The 18,640-nt window shown below is 43.7% G+C and overlaps 1 protein-coding gene across 1 annotated transcript in view; it reads right to left on the bottom strand.

The window, feature by feature from the left end:
* INPP5J (inositol polyphosphate-5-phosphatase J) overlaps nt 1-18,640 on the bottom strand; it is an 88,122-nt gene that overhangs the window by 33,040 nt on the left and 36,442 nt on the right. Inside the window, 2 exon segments of the mRNA XM_030219686.1 lie at nt 5,738-5,849; nt 16,474-16,649. Of these exon segments, the coding sequence (XP_030075546.1) occupies nt 5,738-5,849; nt 16,474-16,649 (288 nt within the window).

Raw genomic sequence — 18,640 nt, forward strand, 5'->3', positions numbered from 1 at the left:
GGGGTCATTTAATGTGCAGCACGGAACACAGGACCATCGCTGGGACGAGAGAAGAAGATTCGTCCTGTGGGTATGTGCGACAATAGACCGGGGGGGGGGGAGGGGGCTCACCTACTGTAGCTGGATATAAACATTTAAAACATTTCTGATAATACTTCCATTTGAAACATTAATGGCTGAAACTCATCACCTTGCTAGCGCCCGTTTCATTTGTTCCCGAAACGGGCCTTTTTTTACTAGTAAGAACATAAGCGTTGCCATACTGGGACAGACCGAAGGGTCCATCAAGCCCAACAATGGCCAATCCAGGTCACACGTACCTGGCAAGATTCCAAAACAGATTTTATGCTGCTTATCCTAGAAATAAGCAGTGGATTTTCAACAAGTCCATCTTAATAATGGCTTATGGACTTTTCTCTTAGGAAATTATTCAAACCTTTTTAAAACCCTGCTCAGTGAACTGCTTTTACCACATTCTCTGGCAATGAATTCCAGAGTTTAATTACACACTGAGTGAAGAGAGATATTTTCTCTGGTTTGTTTTACATTTACTACTTAGCAGCTTCATTGCTTGCCCTCTAGTCCTAGTATTTTAGGAAAGATTAAACAAGCAATTCATGTCTACTTCAATCCATTCCACTCAGTATTTTATAGACATAAGAACAATGGTCCATCTAGCCTAGTATCTTGCTTCCAACTGTGGCCAGTCCAGGTCAAAGTGCCTGGCAGAAACCCAAATAATGCTACCAATCCTGGGGCAATCAGTAGCTTTCCCCATGTGCATCTCAATAGCAGACAATGGACTTTTCCTCCAGGAACTTGTCCAAACCTTTTCTAAACCCAGATACGATAACTGCTGTAACTACTTCCTCCGGCAAAGAGTTCCAGAGCTTAACTATTTATTGAGTGAAAAAATATTTCCTATTTGTTTTAAAAGTATTTCCATTTAACTTTGAGTGTCCCCTAGTCTTTGCATTTTTTAAAACAGTACAAAAAACAAAATCAATTCACTTCTACTCGTTCTACATTGCCCCCTGTTCTTTATACTTTTGAAAGAGTGAAAAATCGATTCACTTCTACCCGTTCTACACCACTCAGATTTTATAGACCATATCCTCCCCTCAGCCATTTGTTCACCAAACTGAAGAACCCTAGCCTCTTTAGCCTTAACTCATAGGGAAGTCGTCCCACTCCCCTTTATCATTTTTATTGCCCTTCTCTATACCTTTTCTAATTCCGCTATATCTTTTTTGAGCTGCGGTGACCAGAATTGCACACAGTAGTCGAGGTATGGTCGCATCATGGAGTGATCCAAAGGCATTATAACATCCTCATTTTTGTTTTCCATTCCTTTCCTAATAATTCCTAACGTTCTATTTGCTTTCTTAGCTGCCACTGTACACCGAGCAGAGGGTTTCAACGTTACCATCAACGAATAGTTAAGCTCTGGAACTTGTTATCGGATGATGTGGTAACAGCAGTTAGTATATCTGGGTTTAAAAAAAAAAGTTTGAACAAGTTTCTGGAGGAAAAGTCTACAGTCTGCTATTGAGAAAGTCATGGTGAAGCCACTGCTTGCCCTGGGATTGGTAGCATGGAATGTTGCTAATCTTTGGGTTTCTGGAGAAAGAAGAAAAAAGCGGTAATAAGCCCCTTTACAACCACAATATAAAACACACAAAAAAAGGAAGGGGTTAGACCAGTGTCATTCCCCAAGCAACTGTTTAATAAAATTAATTATAACACTCTTCCAGGGCAAAAAATGTAATGCCGTTTCTATTGGTTCACTACTGAATGGACATAAAGAAACCTCTATCTTATACTAGTGCACTGTGCAATCTACTCCTACACTCTACCTTTTTTTAATTTTAAATATGCAGTTGGTGCTCAGTGAATTGGGGTATCGTCCACGGGACTCAAATGCAATGCGTGTTAGCATAACCCCTTTTTTTTATACATCACTGCATGCCACCTCCCTACCCTATTTCAACAGCAGATAGGATCGTTGTAATCGTAATAATCGTAGACAAACTGTAACTACTTAAGCTTTGTTCTGGGGGGGGGGGGGGTATTACTCGTGCTCAAATGTCTCTCTGTCCCGTGGGGGGTCCCCCGTAGTGGTTGAAAATCAGTGCTGCAGTCCAATGCTGCTCCCTAAAATCGGGACTAAACTCCAAATCTTTATCATCAGCAGTTCTTCCTGGTTAACTGCCAAGAATGGCCCAACGCAGACCTGCGATCTGGCGCAGCATGTGCCCTGCTTCACAAGTCAGGTATACGCAGTCTTAATTGATGAATAAAAATTGGTAAAATAAAAGCATCCAGTGAAACAGCATCAAAAGTTGCAACCCTAATGGCTTTACAGTTTTAAGGAGGAGGAACTATTTCTCTATCCTCCACTATTTCCTGAGTGGAGGAGTGGCCTAGTGGTTAGGGTGGTGGACTTTGGTCCTGAGGAACTGAGTTCCATTCCCACTTCAGGCACAGGCAGCTCCTTGTGACTCTGGGCAAGTCACTTAACCCTCCATTGCCCCATGTAAGCTGCATTGAGCCTGCCATGAGTGGGAAAGCGCGGGGTACAAATGTAACAAAAATAAAATAAATAAAAATTCCCAACTTTTCTTCTCACTTCTCTGACCAGAGCATAGGGTGATGCCAGTTGACCCAGCGCCAGCTTAGTCCAGTCAAAGTGAGTTGGAACCACCTTTGCCCAGTGCTGGATTCAGATGTTGACCAAGTTTGCTGAAAGGAAGGACACCTACCAGCTTATTTCTATAGCAACCCACAGCTAATCCCCTGGGGCTACAGATAATGAGTTCTCTAGGAATGTCCTCCCATGGCAACAGTCGGTCACAAATTTAAGGACATCTAGACAGTGGCGTAGCTAGGGTAGTTGACACCCGGGGCCGGTCATTTTTTAACACCCCCCCCCCCCCCCGAAATCCAGTACTAGGCATACGGAGAATACAAAACACTCAGGACCTATAGAGCAATTCTACCATACCATAAGCAGTCATTTGTACAAGTCACACAAGGAAAAGGAAAGCATCTTAAACACTACAGTGAGCACTAGAACATCAATTCACCTATTGTAAAACGAAAATAGACAGATTAGTACAGATCGTCGATCCTGCACAGTCAATGCCAACCGAAAGCCATGTCTTTTTCACAAATACAGATACAAGAAACTGATGTGAGAAAAATAGGGGAGGGGACCGGAGGCATCAGATATGAAACAGTGGCCAGGCTATTAGGTCTCCTATGATGCTCAGCTATTCCAGACCCTTGAGTCTACTGCATAATATCAATCACTTGCCAAGCCGGATCCAGGATCTCTACAACAATACAAGATATAATACTTTATTTGAATAACATGTGTAAACATGTGTTTAAAAACAGCTTACAAAAATACAAAATTTCAGCAATATTTAAAGTTGAAATGCTACCAAAATCTTGAGCAACCCCATCAAAGTGAGAAAAAGATAGATAGCGACTACTTATCTGCATGTGCAGAGTCTGCGCTGATCAAAGAACTTTCTACTGCCCGACGCTGATACCAATGTCATAAACAGCATTTCGGTTCAAAGACCTGCTTCGGGGGCCTGTAGAATGTCGCCACAAATTGCTCAACGACTGAAATAGGGGCGGTCAAGCCCCGCGCTATTCCAGCGCTATTTTTAGAGCGCTGTTTGGAACAACGCGGGGCTTTCAATCATCCGGCCCGTGAACGAGCTCCATGGAAATTTGGACAGAGGGGCAGCAGCTTTTGATTTGATGAATCATTCCCCGCTCCTGCAAAACATAGCAACTTGCTCCTTTGGGGTTAGCGGGAAAGGTCTTGACTTGGTTTACTTCTTTTCTTCAAGATCGCACCTTTATAGCATCAATTGTGGATTCTGTAGCCTCATCGTTTTCGTTGGTTTGTGGAGTCCCTCGGGGCTCTATTATCACCATTATTTTTAAATATTTTTTCAGCCCCCTAGCTGCCCTCATCCAAACTTTAATATTTCATTTAATATATATGCAGACAAATTATTTTGGTGTGTCATACAGATGGTGCACAGCCTGATTTGCAAAGTAGCCTAGTGGTTAGTGCAGTGGACTTTGATCCTTGGGAGCTGAGTTCGATTCCCACTGCAGCTCCTTGGGACTCTGGGCAAGTCACTTAACCCTCCATTGCCCCTGGTACAAAATAAGTACCTGAATATAGGTAAACCACTTTGAATGTAGTTGCAAAATACTACAGAAAGGTGGTATATCAAGTCCCGTTTCCCTTTCCCTATTTGAGATTCTGTTGCTACTATTTAAGATTCTACATGGAATGTTGCTACTATTGGGGATTCTAGATGGAATGTTGCTACTATTGAGATTCTGTTGCTACTATTGGAGATTCTACATGAAATGTTGCTACTATTTGAGATTCTACATGGAATGTTGCCACTATTGAGATTCTGTTGCTACTATTGGAGATTCTATATGAAATGTTGCTACTATTTGAGATTCTACATGGAATGTTGCCACTATTGAGATTCTGTTGCTACTATTGGAGATTCTACATGGAATGTTGCTACTATTTGAGATTCTACATGGAATGTTGCTATTCCACTAGCAGATCAGCAACGCAGCCGCACAGGCTTCTGTTTCTGTGAGTCTGACGTCCTGCGCGGCCGCGTTGCTGATCTGCAAGGGCAGGCCTCTACATGGAACACTGTCAGTGGAGGAGTAGCCTAGTGGTTAGTGCAGTGGACTTTGATCCTGGGGAACTGAGTTTGATTCCCACTGCAGCTCCTTGTGACTCTGGGCAAGTCACTTAACCCTCCATTGCCCCAGGTACAAATAAGTACCTGTATAAACTATGTAAACTGCTTTAAATGTAGTTGCAAAAAGCGGTATTTCAAGTTCCATTTCCCTTTCCATCCTGTCTCTTTGCAGTAGCAAAACTGTTAAAAGACAACCGTTTAACTCTCAACACAAATAAAACTACTACATATTGGATTTCAAATTCTCTACTATCACCTCCTCTCATACCTGTCCTTTTTGGTATTCCATGAGCTCTTTTAAATATCTGGGGGTCATTACCGACTCCAGTCTTACTTTTCAGGAACAAAATTTCTACAGTGGTTAGACCAGCTTCATACTGTACAGCCATTTCTTACGTCGGAAGCCCTTCACACACTTTATCACGCCTTCGTTACTTCTAGAACGGACTACTGCAACATCATTTATGCAGGGCTTTCTATGTTAGCTTTAAAGCGTCCGGAATCTCTTCAAAATAGAGCAGCACAATTTTTATGGCATGCAAAATGTCGGGATCATACTACTCCTCTATTTAAGAAACTACATTGGCTTCCAGTATCCTATAGTGTTCAGTTTAAAGTCCTTTTCCCAAGTTTTAAGAGAAGGGATTCCTGAATACCTTGCTAATTTAACCATACCATATGCTCCAGCTCGGTCCTTACGTTCAATGAATGGCCATCGCCTAGTCATCCCTTCTTTGTCTACAGCTCACTGAGAATCCAATGAATGGCCATCGCCTAGTCATCCCTTCTTTGTCTACAGCTCACTGAGAATCCACCCGGTCCAGTGCTTTTTTCTTTTTTTGCCCCCCCACTCTGTGGAATTATAGGGCCTTGTCCGATATTAATACACAGAGACACTCCCTCATTGGGACCTACCTTTGGTCCTTCTTTTATTGCGTCGTAACGCTGGGTGGTTATTAAGGACACCTCTCTCTTACCTGATCCTTCTCCCAGAGCAGACACAGCTTGTTCTCGTCAACGGCATGTTTCACATAGTGCGTGTCTAAATCCTCGATTCGAAAATTCAGGTCACCAAACCAGAAGACAACACTGATGAAGAACAGGAAGAAAGAAGAAACTGCTGTGATAGAAAATAGAGGGTGCCATCAGTCTGCAAAGCACTGTTTCCAGAGAAAATGAAGACAGTATGGCAAGAAGAAATAAACAAACCTCTAATCCCACCATGAAGCACATGATTAGGGGGCCTCAGCCCCAAAGAGCTTCCAGCCTATGCTTTGAGAACATGGGGCCAAGTGGTTTTGTCCTGATCACAAAGGAAGTGACAGAGAAGCAGCAAAATATAGGGACACAGCTCTGATGCTGTGATTTAATCGCCAACAGAAGGTATTAAGGAATATCCTAAATCTTTGGTAGATAATAGAAATATCACTCTGCTAGAACCAGGATTTCTAATACCTAACAAACGCACATACTAGTATGTCTTTCAAAATATTGCTCAGCGTTTGTATATTTAGCCTTTGAATATGGCGAGGCATTGAAGAGACAGCATAAGAGAAAAAGGCAAAGAAAAGAAAAAACAAGATAAGTGCCAATGGATTGCTTTGGGCTTTTGATAGTATTGCCATGCACGAATGTTGATGTTGGCTTACACAATTTCATAAACCAATCAAAGTTAGATTTTTACACAGGAATTGGTTTAGAAGCCATGAAACGTCATTGGCTCCCTATTAGAGAACGAGTCAACTTTAAGGCCATCACACTAATACACAAGATCATCCATGGAGTATCACCAAGTTACATGGTCAATCTATTAAATCTTCCATCCAGAAACAGGTCAACATCTTCACGAACATACCTTAACCTGCACCTTCCCAATTGCAAAGGACTAAAGTATAAAACTTATCATGCATCTAACTTCCCCTACCTGGGATCCCAACTCTGGAATGCTCTACCCAGATACATTCGATCAACTAGTGAATACCTTCCCTTTAGGAAACTATTGAAAACCCATCTATTCAAACAGATTTACCCGAACGACTTGACCTATCATAAGCAACCCATCCATTTACCGGTTCATCTAATCATTAACAACAATGGCTCAGAAATTACCTCCCACCAATCTTCTTCCCCTCCATGCTCTTCCCCTACCTCTTCTTTATCGCTCTACGTCCTTACCTATTCCTATCCTTTCTCTCATACCTCTTTTATCCCATTTACCCTTCTTCATTTGTCCTACCACATACCTCCTTTGTTGAGTCAGATACTACAGATTGTATTCTCTTGTTAAGCCGCATTGAGCCTGCGATGAGCGGGAAAGCGCGGGATACAAATGTAATAAATAAAATATGAGTAACCTGATGAAAGAAGTGCTACAGCACTAGGCAACAGTGTTTCTGTGTGCCTGAAATAGTGGGATTATCCGAGGGTACTCTAAAAATATATACAAATATGTAGACCAACATTTGGGCAATATTTTGAAAGATATACTAGTATGTGCGTTTGTTAGGTATTAGAAATCCTGGTCCTAGCAGAGTGATTTAATCGCTGCATTAACCTGCCAGTGAGTATCAAGGAAGGAAGGGGTCGGGGACCACCATGAGCAACATATCCTGCTTGGATTGAAAGAGCGTTTGAGCCTCAGTGAACAAGTACCAGCCGGTGGGTACTACAGGACACACAGGGGCTCGTTTTAAAAATTATTTTCACACGTTTGGCAACAGCTGCACACAAATAGCCTGTAATTCAGACTGGATTCGACATGATGGCACAGACATTGCCAGTAAGCATGTAACGAGGGCACATTTAAAACTGCAGACCGCTTTACTTAGGCAGCAACAGGCAAAAAGACACAAACGCAATTTGCTCAACGACCAATATAAAATTCCCCGGAAGCAGGTTCGTGTGAACCGAAACGCCATGCTCTTCTCATAGAGGGTGTCGGCCTTCAGCACTGTGCCATTGCGGTTCTGTTAAGTATTGGGTTGCTGACCTTTGATTTTATTGCACAATTTATTTACAAAAATTATTCTGAAATTTAAAATTGACTAAATTAAATAAAAAAATTTTAAAAAATTCACCCCAGTATGGGAGGCAAATGATTAATACACATGATATGCTGCAGATCTGGAATAGCTTAGCGCTATAGGAGATCACGTAGCCTATTCAATTGGCTCTAGGATGCCTCCCTTCTGGGTTTACTCTTATTCAGCTTATTTGGACATCCAATCTGTTGATGCTCACCATTTGCGTTCAGGTCTGTCGACTCCCTTTGCTGTCCTATATTTCCTATTGAGGAGTGACAGTTGCTCCCTTACATATTTTTTTAAATTTTTGTTACATTTGTACCCTGCACTTTCCCACTCATGGCAGGTTCTATGCGGCGGGCAATGGAGGGTTGAGTGACTTGCCCAGAGTCACAAGGAGCTGCCTGTGCCGGGAATCAAACTCAGTTCCTCAGGACCAAAGTCCACCACCCTAACCACTAGGCCACTCCTCCACTGTTGCTACTATTTGAGATTCTACATGGAATGTTGCTATTCCACTAGCAACATTCCATGTAGAAGTTGGCCCTTGCAGATCACCAATGTGGCCGCGCAGGCTTCTACTTCTGTGAGTCTGACGTCCTGCACATATGTGCAGGACGTCAGACTCACAGAAACAGAAGCCTGCGCAGCCTTCTACATGGAATGTTGCTAGTGGAATAGCAACATTCCATGTAGAATCTCCAATAGTATCTATTTTATTTTTGTTACATTTGTACCCCGCGCTTTCCCACTCATGGCAGGCTCAATGCGGCTTACATGGGGCAATGGAGGGTTAAGTGACTTGCCCAGAGTCACAAGGAGCTAGCTGCCTGTGCCGGGAATCAAACTCAGTTCCTCAGGACCAAAGTCCACCACCCTAACCACTAGGCCACTCCTCCACTCTATTTTGTGAACTATTTGGGTTTCTGCCAGGTACTTGTGACCTGGATTGGACACTGTTGGGAGCAGGATACTGGGCTAGATGGACCATTGGTCTGACCCAGTATGGCTGTTCTTATGTTCACCCACATGTTGGGCACGCTAATGCCAGATTAAGCTTGTATTGTATAACAGAACTGCGATGCCCAGTTATAGAACAGCCTCCTATGTTACTCAGCAATTTTGGAGGTATGGCAGTCACGCATTAGTGACAGAAGGGGTGGTAGATGCCAAGAATGATCTTCTGGTGGTCGTGAGGGAATTCATAAGGAGTGTGATACAGTCAGAGAATCCCTAAATAACAAGGGGGTGGAAGCGAAGCACTGAGCACGTCAGTTCAAAATAGCAGTGAAATGATTTTTGTGCTTCTAAAAAGACATTGGCGGGGGGGGGGGGGGAGGGGGGGAGAGAAGGTAACCTACACAGAGCAGCAGTTATAACCCTAATTGCCAAACAAAACACATAAAGTCCATACTTACTGTTCACTAATGCATCGTACATTCATCTCGGAACTCCCATTCCCGTATTATCACATCACTCACACCTCTACACACAGAAAGTTGTTTACCATATGACTTCATGTCTTTTTATCGCCCCTTAGCTCCCATTGCTTCCTTCCAAAGTTGCAATGCCTATGTTCCATTATCACTTCCCTCAACGACACCTCAATTGTTTCGTCTAACCCTGCTTAATACAATCCCTAACTATCTGTATAAATTGTATTTCCAACATTCAACTCATATTGTAAGCCACACTGAGGCATATTTTCAAAGCACTTAGCCTTCCAAAGTTCCATAGGTTTCTATGGAACTTTGGAAGGCTAAGTGCTTTGAAAATATGCCTCACTGAACCCGCAAAAAGGTGGGAAAATGTGGGATACAAATGCAATAAATAAAAATAATACTGGGCAAACTAGAGGGGACTCTTCAATCTTAATTTTCCACCATTTAGCAAGTTACTATGTATGTAATCATTTTTTTGGTCTCCTCCCGAGAAGGTTCAAATATAAGATCTGAGCTGAGGACGGTCTCTTCTTGGCCTGTTGATGAGATATTGAGAATCTCTACAAAATATAGCAGGGTTAAAGTTCTCTCACCCAACCCAGATCATGAGAATTAAACCTCCCATTTTAAAAAGGAAAATGGTTCATGGAAGAGCATGGCCTGGTTCTCCACTCTGTCCCCCCCCCCCCAATCCATCCATCAATCAATCAATCAATAAATAAATAAATAATCTCTGGGAACAGATGTATTTCTGCTCCCACCAATATCGCAGCATTTCTCAAACTGGCCAGTTGCAGAAAAATGGAAGGGAGGGGGGATGGGAAAGAAAGCAGCAAGGACCCCTCAGAAAAGCATTTGAGCCTGTCTTTGGACACCAAGGTTAACCCAAGAGTTACAGAGCAGATTGCTGTAAATCCGTGTGACCAAGGTTCAATTCTATTCACCAATACTCGCTCTATGACATAAGCAGGTACCGAGGACTTAGGTCTCAGGCAAACTGAGCGACATACCGTGAAAAACACCACAATATATCTGCTGATTAGTCTGACTGTGTTTGCCACATCTCCTGAACCCTACTTGTGGAAACTGATCTTTTTATATCTGTAAAATCTGTCATTACATTCAAAATACGAGCAACAGACAACGACAACGCCCACACATTCTGTTCAAGAAGATCTGAGCTACGGTCTACAAAGCAAAACAAGGAAATGAAAGTCAAATCTGGCATTTTCTAAAGTCCACTGTGGGAAGACCTACAGTTCTAGAAACCTGCTCAGGTAAGGACAGGATTGAGGAAAAGTTCCCTCAGACAATGCGTCAACACAAAGGCGTAGTCCAGTTTATAAGGCATGAATGGAAAGTGTGCTTGGAGCCTGGAAAACTGAGTAGATAAAATCATATGCAGAAATTTGGAAAGAGCTGGCCCAGGCCCTTAACCAGCAACTGGAGTAGCCTAATGATTAGTGCAGCGGGCTTTGATCCTGGCAACCTGGGTTCAATTCCCTCTGCAGCTCCTTGTGACCTTGGACAAATCACTTAACCCTCCATTGCCCCAGGTACAAAAACTTAGCCCTCTAGGGACAGAAAATGATAAAGGGGATGGGACAACTTCCCTATGAGGAAAGACTGAAATGGCTTGGGCTCTTCAGCTTGGAAAAAAATATGGCTGAGGGGAGATATGATACAGGTTTATAAAATACTGGGTGGAGTGGAACAGGTAGACGTGAATCGCTTGTTTACTGTTTCCAAAAATACTAGGACTGGGAGGCACGCAATGAAGCTACAAAGTAGTAAATTTTAAACGAATCAGAGAAAATATTTCTTCACTCATTGTGTAATTAAACTCTGGAATTTGATGCCAGAGAATGTGGTAAAGGCAGTTAGCTTAGCGGGGTTTTAAAAAACGGTTGGATAGCTTCCTAAAAGGAAAGTTCATAAGCCATTATTAAAATGGACTTGGGAAAATCCACTGCTTAGTTCTGGGATAAGCAGCATAAAATGTATTGTACTGTTTTGGAATCTTGCCAGGTATTTGTGACCTGGATTGGTCACTGTTGGAAACAGGATGCGCGGCTTGATGGACCTTTGGTCTGTCCCAGTGTGGCAACACTTGTGTACTTATGTGCTTGGGACTCTGAATGGAATCTTTCTACTCTTTGCGGTTCCACATGGAATGTTGCTACACTTTGAAATTCTGCATGAATCTTGTTGTTCTTTAGAATTCTGGAATCTTGCTATTCTTTGGGGTTCTACATGGAATGTTGCCACTATTGGGTACTTGTGACCTGGATTGGCCACTGTTGGAAACAGGATGCTGGGCTTGATGGACCTTTGGTCTGTCCCATATGGCAACACTTATGTGCTTATAAAAGTACATGCATATAATGTGTACAGGGCTGCGTATGTCTAGTAGTCCTATAGAAATGATCAGTGGAGGAGTAGCTTAGTGGTTAGAACACAGGTCTTGCAATCCAGAGGTGGCTGGTTCAAATCCCGCTGCTGCTCCTTGTGATCTTGGGCAAGTCATTTAACCCTCCATTGCCTCAGGTACAAACTTAGATTGTGAGCCCAAAAATCCAAAGTACCTGAATGTAACTCACCTTGAGCTACTACTGAAAAAGGTGTGAGCAAAAATCTAAATAAATAAACAGTAGTAGTATCGTAGCAATTCAGTAACAAGGCCATCATGGGAAAAATGCACAACCCACTACTACTTAACATTTCTAGAGCGCTACTAGGGTTACGCAGCGCTGTACAGTTTAACAAAGAACCTGCTCGAAGGAGCTTATAATCTAAAGGACGAAATGTCAAGTTGGGGCAGTCAAGATTTCCTGAATAGAGGTATAGTGGTTAGGTGCCGAAGGTGACATTGAACAGGTGGGCTTTGAGCAAGGATTTGAAGATGGGCAGGGAGGGGGCCTGGCGTATGGGCTCAGGGAGTTTATTCCCAGCAAACATTATCACTACTGCCCTACTCTCTTGCCAGTCATGTAGGTTAGGGGACAGGTCCGGTATTTCCAGAAACTCAATTCCATTTATTGGGGAGGATGTTTTTCCTCCTGAAGCGTGTGTCCATTAGCTGGGGATCCTATTAAGGAAACTATGACTCAGCTTAGATGATTAATGTGTTGAGAGGCTTTCGAAGAGGGGATGGTTTCAACCCATGGACTTAAATGATTACAGTGAACTCTCATTTTCAAATGTAGGCCCATAACCTTGCAGAAAGCTATTTTAACTCTACCAGGTTAAAGATAGAGATTGGACTATCACATTTATTTGACGCTTTAGTTGAAGAAGGATTAGGAGAGTAATCTGGGGAGACGAGGAATGATAAAAATTGGAAGAGGCCTTTTCAGCGATTTCATTGGGGAAGGAGGGAGCAGAGGACTGGGTTTCTATGTGTATGGCACATAAACCTACCCATTGCATCCCCCCTACCCTCGGGGGAGTGGGGTGGGTGGTGGGGTGGAATATCTGTACTACACTTTCCATACACTCACGTTTCCTCTTTCACCTCCTCCCTCTCATTTCACTCTCACCTGCATACAGATTGATCCTTCACATACCATAGGTGGGATAGCAAGTGCCACCTCAAAAAATATATATTTTTTGTTACATTTGTACCCCACGCTTTCCCACTCATGGTAGGCTCAATGCGGCTTACATGGGGCAATGGAGGGTTAAGTGCCTTGCCCAGAGTCACAAGGAGCTGCCTGTGCCTGAAGTGAGAATCGAACTCAGTTCCTCAGGACCAAAGTCCACCACCCTAACCACTAGGCCAGTTGCTACTATTTGAGATTCTACATGGAATGTTGCTAATCCACTAGCAACATTCCATGTAGAAGTCGGCCCTTGCAGATCACCAATGTGGCCGCACAGGCTTCTGCTTCTGTGAGTCTGACGTCCTGCACGTCAGACTCACAGAAACAGAAGCCCGTGCAGCCTTCTACATGGAATGTTCCATGTAGAATCTCCAATAGTAGCAACATTCTATGTAGAATCTCCAATAGTATCTATTTTACCCTGCTCTTTCCCACTCATGGCAGGCTCAATGCAACTTACATGGGGTAATGGAGGGTTAAGGGACTTGCCCAGAGTCACAAGGAGCTGCCTGTGCCTGAAGTGGGAATCGAACTCAGTTCCTCAGGACCAAAGTCCACCACCCTAACCACTAGGCCACTCCTCCACTGTTGCTACTGTTGGAGATTCTACATGGAATGTTGCTATTCCACTAGCAACATTCCATGTAGAAGTCGGCCCTTGCAGATCACCAATGTGGCCGTGCAGGCTTCTGCTTCTGTGAGTCTGACGTCCTGCACGTCAGACTCACAGAAACAGAAGCCTGCGCAGCCTTCTACATGGAATGTTGCTAGTGGACTAGCAACATTCCATGTAGAATCTCCAATAGTAGCAACATTCCATGTAGAATCTCCAATAGTATCTATTTTATTTTTGTTACATTTGTACCCTGCGCTTTCCCACTCATGACAGGCTCAATGCGACTTACATGGGGCAATGGAGGGTTAAGTGACTTGCCCAGAGTCTTGCCACCCCAAAATCTGCACACTTCTCCCAGCAAGTCTAGCCGTCACCTCTTCCTTACTTCCCTCTGTCTTTACTCCCTCACCACAGGCCCTATAAACTTGCACGGTTCGGCTGGTTTTGATGGCAATTACAACAGGCTCTCTCCAGCCAGCCCCGGGGTTCTTCCCTCTGTTGCAACTTCCTGTTGCCAGGTGGGAAGGACAAGGCAGAGGAAAATATGTGCAGCGATTGGAGGGAGCCTGATGTAATTCCATCACTCAAAGCCAGTGAACGCTGCAAGTGTAGGGCCCGAGGTGAGGGAGAGAGGGCAGAGGGAGGTAAGGCGAAATGCCGAATTCGTGGGAGGGAGAGGGGGACAGGAGGACATGTTACATATGGATAAGAGGGAGAGGGGGACATGATCCATATGGAAGGAAGGAAGAGAAGGGGACATGTTGCACATGGATAGGAGGAAGGGAGAGGAGAGGGGGACATGCTGGACATGGAGGGAAGGGAAATGAGAGGAAATGTAGCACATGGATGAAAGGGGAGAAAAGGGGGGGGGCATGCTGAATATAGATGGAAGAGAAGAGAAGATACAAAATATAGATTTGAGAAGGAGGCAGAAAAATGGAAGAAAGGTGAATTTGAAAGATCAGCGCTAAAAATGAATGTAGGACAGGAAGTGAAGAAGAAAGGAGGAAAGAAAAGAAATAGCACATAGACAGGAAGTCTTGGAAGTAGTTAAGCGCACAGAGGGAGGGAAATGCCTTTCTGTTCCTTTTACCAGTATTTTCTCTGCTTATAGAATCTGGCTTTCTTGAGGGTCTCCAGTTTTTGACTGCATACTTTTTGTGGCCCCCCTGTTTTGTATCAGGTGAGGGTCTGTCCATGTTCTGCAAGTGCAACTGAGGTGAAAGATTCTGCTGGTGTAGGAATGTCCAACTTGTTCCAGTTTCCCAGCAGTGGGTATATTGGGGTTCTAGGGCCCAGTGCAAAATTTATAACACTGTCTTTTCATAGGTGGGTCAGGGCTGTTATGGTTCGGTATGTTTTTCCTATATAGGTTTTGAGGGTCATTTTGCAGGGTATTGTGTTACTTCACAGTGTCTGGCCTTTCTAAAAACAGGTTCTGGAGCAAGGTCACCCAAAATAAAAATGTTCAGAGTTACCATACAAACAAAAACCCATCTGCTTTCAACAAAGTGTCTAGCAGTGGAAGGAGTGTGTACCGTTTATGAGGTGATAATAACAATTTGAATTTTTTTTGCATGGTGACATCTAACAGCGATAGCTTCATTGTTGGGGAAATATGAGCTATAGAAATGGACCTTCAGGGTTTATGTAGAGATCAGATAGAAACCACTGACGTTTAGAAGAATTTGTTGAATGATGCTATCAATTATATCGTTAATTTAAAAGTGTGTGTTGAGGGGGGGGGAAAGATGTGACAAAAGGTCATTTTGACTTGCCCCCGCCAATACCTAGCTTGCCTCCCTGGTGCCACCCCAAATATTTCTGTCTAGAGACGCCACTGTCACACACATACCCCAACCCTGCAGCCCCATGAATCACAAGCACCTGTACAAACCCTTGGCTCTGCATCCCTGGAGCACGGAGAGACATCTTCAGCCCTGCCCCAGCGGTCAGGGCGACCAGGAAGCCTCTCCCCAATAGTGATGGCGTCCAGTCTGTGCTAGATATAAAACCAGGGCTGAGCTGCAATTGTTGGACAGATTCACTTGTGGCAGGTTCAGCCATCCTGGGTTCCAGAGCCAGGGACTATTCCCAGGCCCATCAACTGTCTCAACTTATTACTGGAGCGTTTGTCATTTTCCCAACAGAGATGATGAGGAGGAGGAATGCCTGGCACGGAGGGCTAGACAGAGAGGGATGAGTGAGACTTAGGGTGGGCTGTGTACAGTCTGCTGATTGAAATCCTCAAGCTGCAGGAGGGAGGGCGAGAGAGAAAGAAGCAGGATGGAGCATATGGCAAAGCAAAAAAACAAAAATAAAAATCTTGCTCTGTAGACCAAATCTGATTTGGAGAGAAGGCAGAAAATCTTACTTCAAGCACCACATCCACCAGCTAGTTGAGGTTTCGGACACTTGCTTTCAGCACAACGTTACTACCTCATCAGGGGTGTAATGATACCTGATCACATTACAGAAGAGGACCTCGCTAGCTGATCTGCAAGGCTTCGTTCTGTTTCTGTGAGTCTGACGTCCTGCACGTTGTACATGTAGGACGTCAGACTCACAGAAACAGAACGAAGCCTTGCGCCGGAATAAGAGGACCTCGGCTGGCGGGGGTTGGAGTCCCCCACCAGCAAAGGTAGGCGACGGTGGCGGGAGGGGGGAGGTCGAGAGGGTCATTGGCAGGGGGGTCCAGGGCCCCGTGGCCCCACTGGGCTGGATTTAAGCACATTGTGGTCCCTTTGCAATGATATTTGTCTGAACTAATTGACTTACCAATTAGAAACACAATTGAATCAGCCAGCACGTACTTAACTCTTCACCCAGGCATCTCTCTCACTATACCATAGTTTAAGAAAATCAAACAATATCAGGGATCAGTGTTCTTATTTTTTCAAGGTGATCCGCAAACCAGGCTTATTTTTCTGTTGACTTGAGGATCACAATTTGTTCAAACGTGAAAAGGAAGAAAGAACGTACTGAGAAGTGCAGGAGAAGGAGGAGGGGTGGGAAGTGAGAGTTACGTACTCGTGGTCCAGGACTCCATTTGCAAGTGGCCCCTCAAACTGCTGCAGCTGCAGAATGCTCTCAAAAGTATCCATTCGCTGATCCGAGTTTTCCATGTGAGCTGGCAAGTGACAGTTTAGAAAGCAAACCATGTGACCAAAGATAGCTAGCCGGACGCTAACGCCACCCTTATTACCCTGGAGCAAAAATACAAATTAAAAACAAGATAGGATGTATCTGCTTACGCTCAAAAAGTCATGCAAAGGAGGCAGAGCCCCTTCCCACGTCCCTTTCTCCAGAGCTGTCACGTTATCCAATTCCAGGAGGGAGATTTCAGGCCAGTCCGGGACGTCTGACAATTCTATCCTGATCCATTATGGGGTCTGTAATACTGGTTTCATCAACTGGTAGAACCACAGACTACAATTTCTACATTGCTTTGGAAAGCAAGTTCAAAACCAGGAAGTCTTCCTCCTGAAACTGGGTAACTTGGAAGATTTGAATTTCCCGATTAGAGATGGCTTTACAGAACACAAACAATCAACCAATCTACATAGCTCCATTAATCCAACCCTTATATCACATGCAATATACATACACAACATACAACCCTCATTCATTCATGCAACACGCAACAAATACATATTTATACACACACAACTAACCCAACATACACATTCCTTGTTTACCCATCCAAACACATACAGCAAGTAGACGCAAGCAACCAACCCACCAACATACTATACACTTAACACATCTGAAATAAGCAAATACACAAACATCAATATACAATAAGAATTATACCCTAATATGCTCAGCACACAACGGGGCTCAATTTTGAAACAGAATAACATCCAAAAAGTGGCACAAAGTGGATGTTTTTTTTCCCCCTCAAAACATCCAAATCACTATTTTCAAAACCCACTTTAAGACATTTGTCTATGCAGTTCATCTGAAGAGTATCCAAATCACAAGGGGGCCTGTTAGGGGTACGACTTCAGCGTTCCTAACACTTGGGACACTTTTCTGGAACACAACAAAAATGTTCAGGGCTAAAACCTAGATATTTTGGCCTAGACCTGTTTTAATAATGACAAAGTCACAAAAAGTTGCCCCAAATAACCAACTGACCATTGGAGGTATTAAGGTACTGGTCACTGACCCCCCCTCTCACTTCCCAAAGATGTAAAAAGTACATACCAGACTCTATGACAGCTTCAGATGTTATGATCAGTCATGTTATGATCAGCCGAGAGGTCATGGAGAATGACATGGGGACAGGGAACCGCAGTAAACGCGGAGATGGGGACAAACTTTGTCCCCGTGTCATTTTCTACTTTGAAGCCTGTTAATGAACTGGACTGTTATTTATGTTTAAGTGATGCCTACAAAGATATTTGATTTTTTTTTTTTGAAAAACAAGCAAACATACTGGCCACAACTAGCAAAATTTCCATGGGGGATCCTGTACATCCTGCTATCAGCACATCTTCTAAGAAGACAACTTCTGTTCCAGGAAGGACTGTGGAAGACGGGAGAGCTAGAATGAATCCTGAGATTGTTGATGATTGCTAAAAAATCATCAGTGCTTCATAGGGCATATTTTTCCCCTCTAGGTCACATAGAACGGGTTGTATTTTATACCCCTGAACATTTTAACAGTGTGAATTAGGATTCCTTGGTGTAGTAGAAATCAGCTATTGTTGGGGTTGGAAGGGTGGTGGTGGGAAGGAGGGTTATTATAGCTGCTCATTGTTATTATTGTTTTCTATTTGTAATTCATACACAACAGTTGCACAGCATACTGTTCCTTTTTATACTTTAATAAAAAGATTTAAATATAAGATCATAAGTGTTCGAGGCTTCTGCAGATGAGGACAGAGCTCACGGGGATGGGGCAGGGACGGAGACAGAACCTGCGGGGACGAGGTGGGGACGGAGACAGATCCCACGGGGACGGGACGGGAACGGAGACAAACTTTGTCCCTGTGTCATTCTCTAGTCAGTAGAGAAGGGGACCGAGGCCCATAACCCACTCTAATTGTTACACTTATGGTGGACTATGTGAACCTTCCAAAACCCACCAAAAACCTCCTGTACTTTCATAGAGGTGACACTTGCATAAGGGCTATTGTAGTGGTTCACAGTTGGGAACAGTAGGTTTGTGGTGGGTTTTGGAGGGCTCACC

Source organism: Microcaecilia unicolor, chromosome 11 (genome assembly GCF_901765095.1).
Source record: "Microcaecilia unicolor chromosome 11, aMicUni1.1, whole genome shotgun sequence".
Lineage (NCBI taxonomy): Eukaryota > Metazoa > Chordata > Amphibia > Gymnophiona > Siphonopidae > Microcaecilia > Microcaecilia unicolor.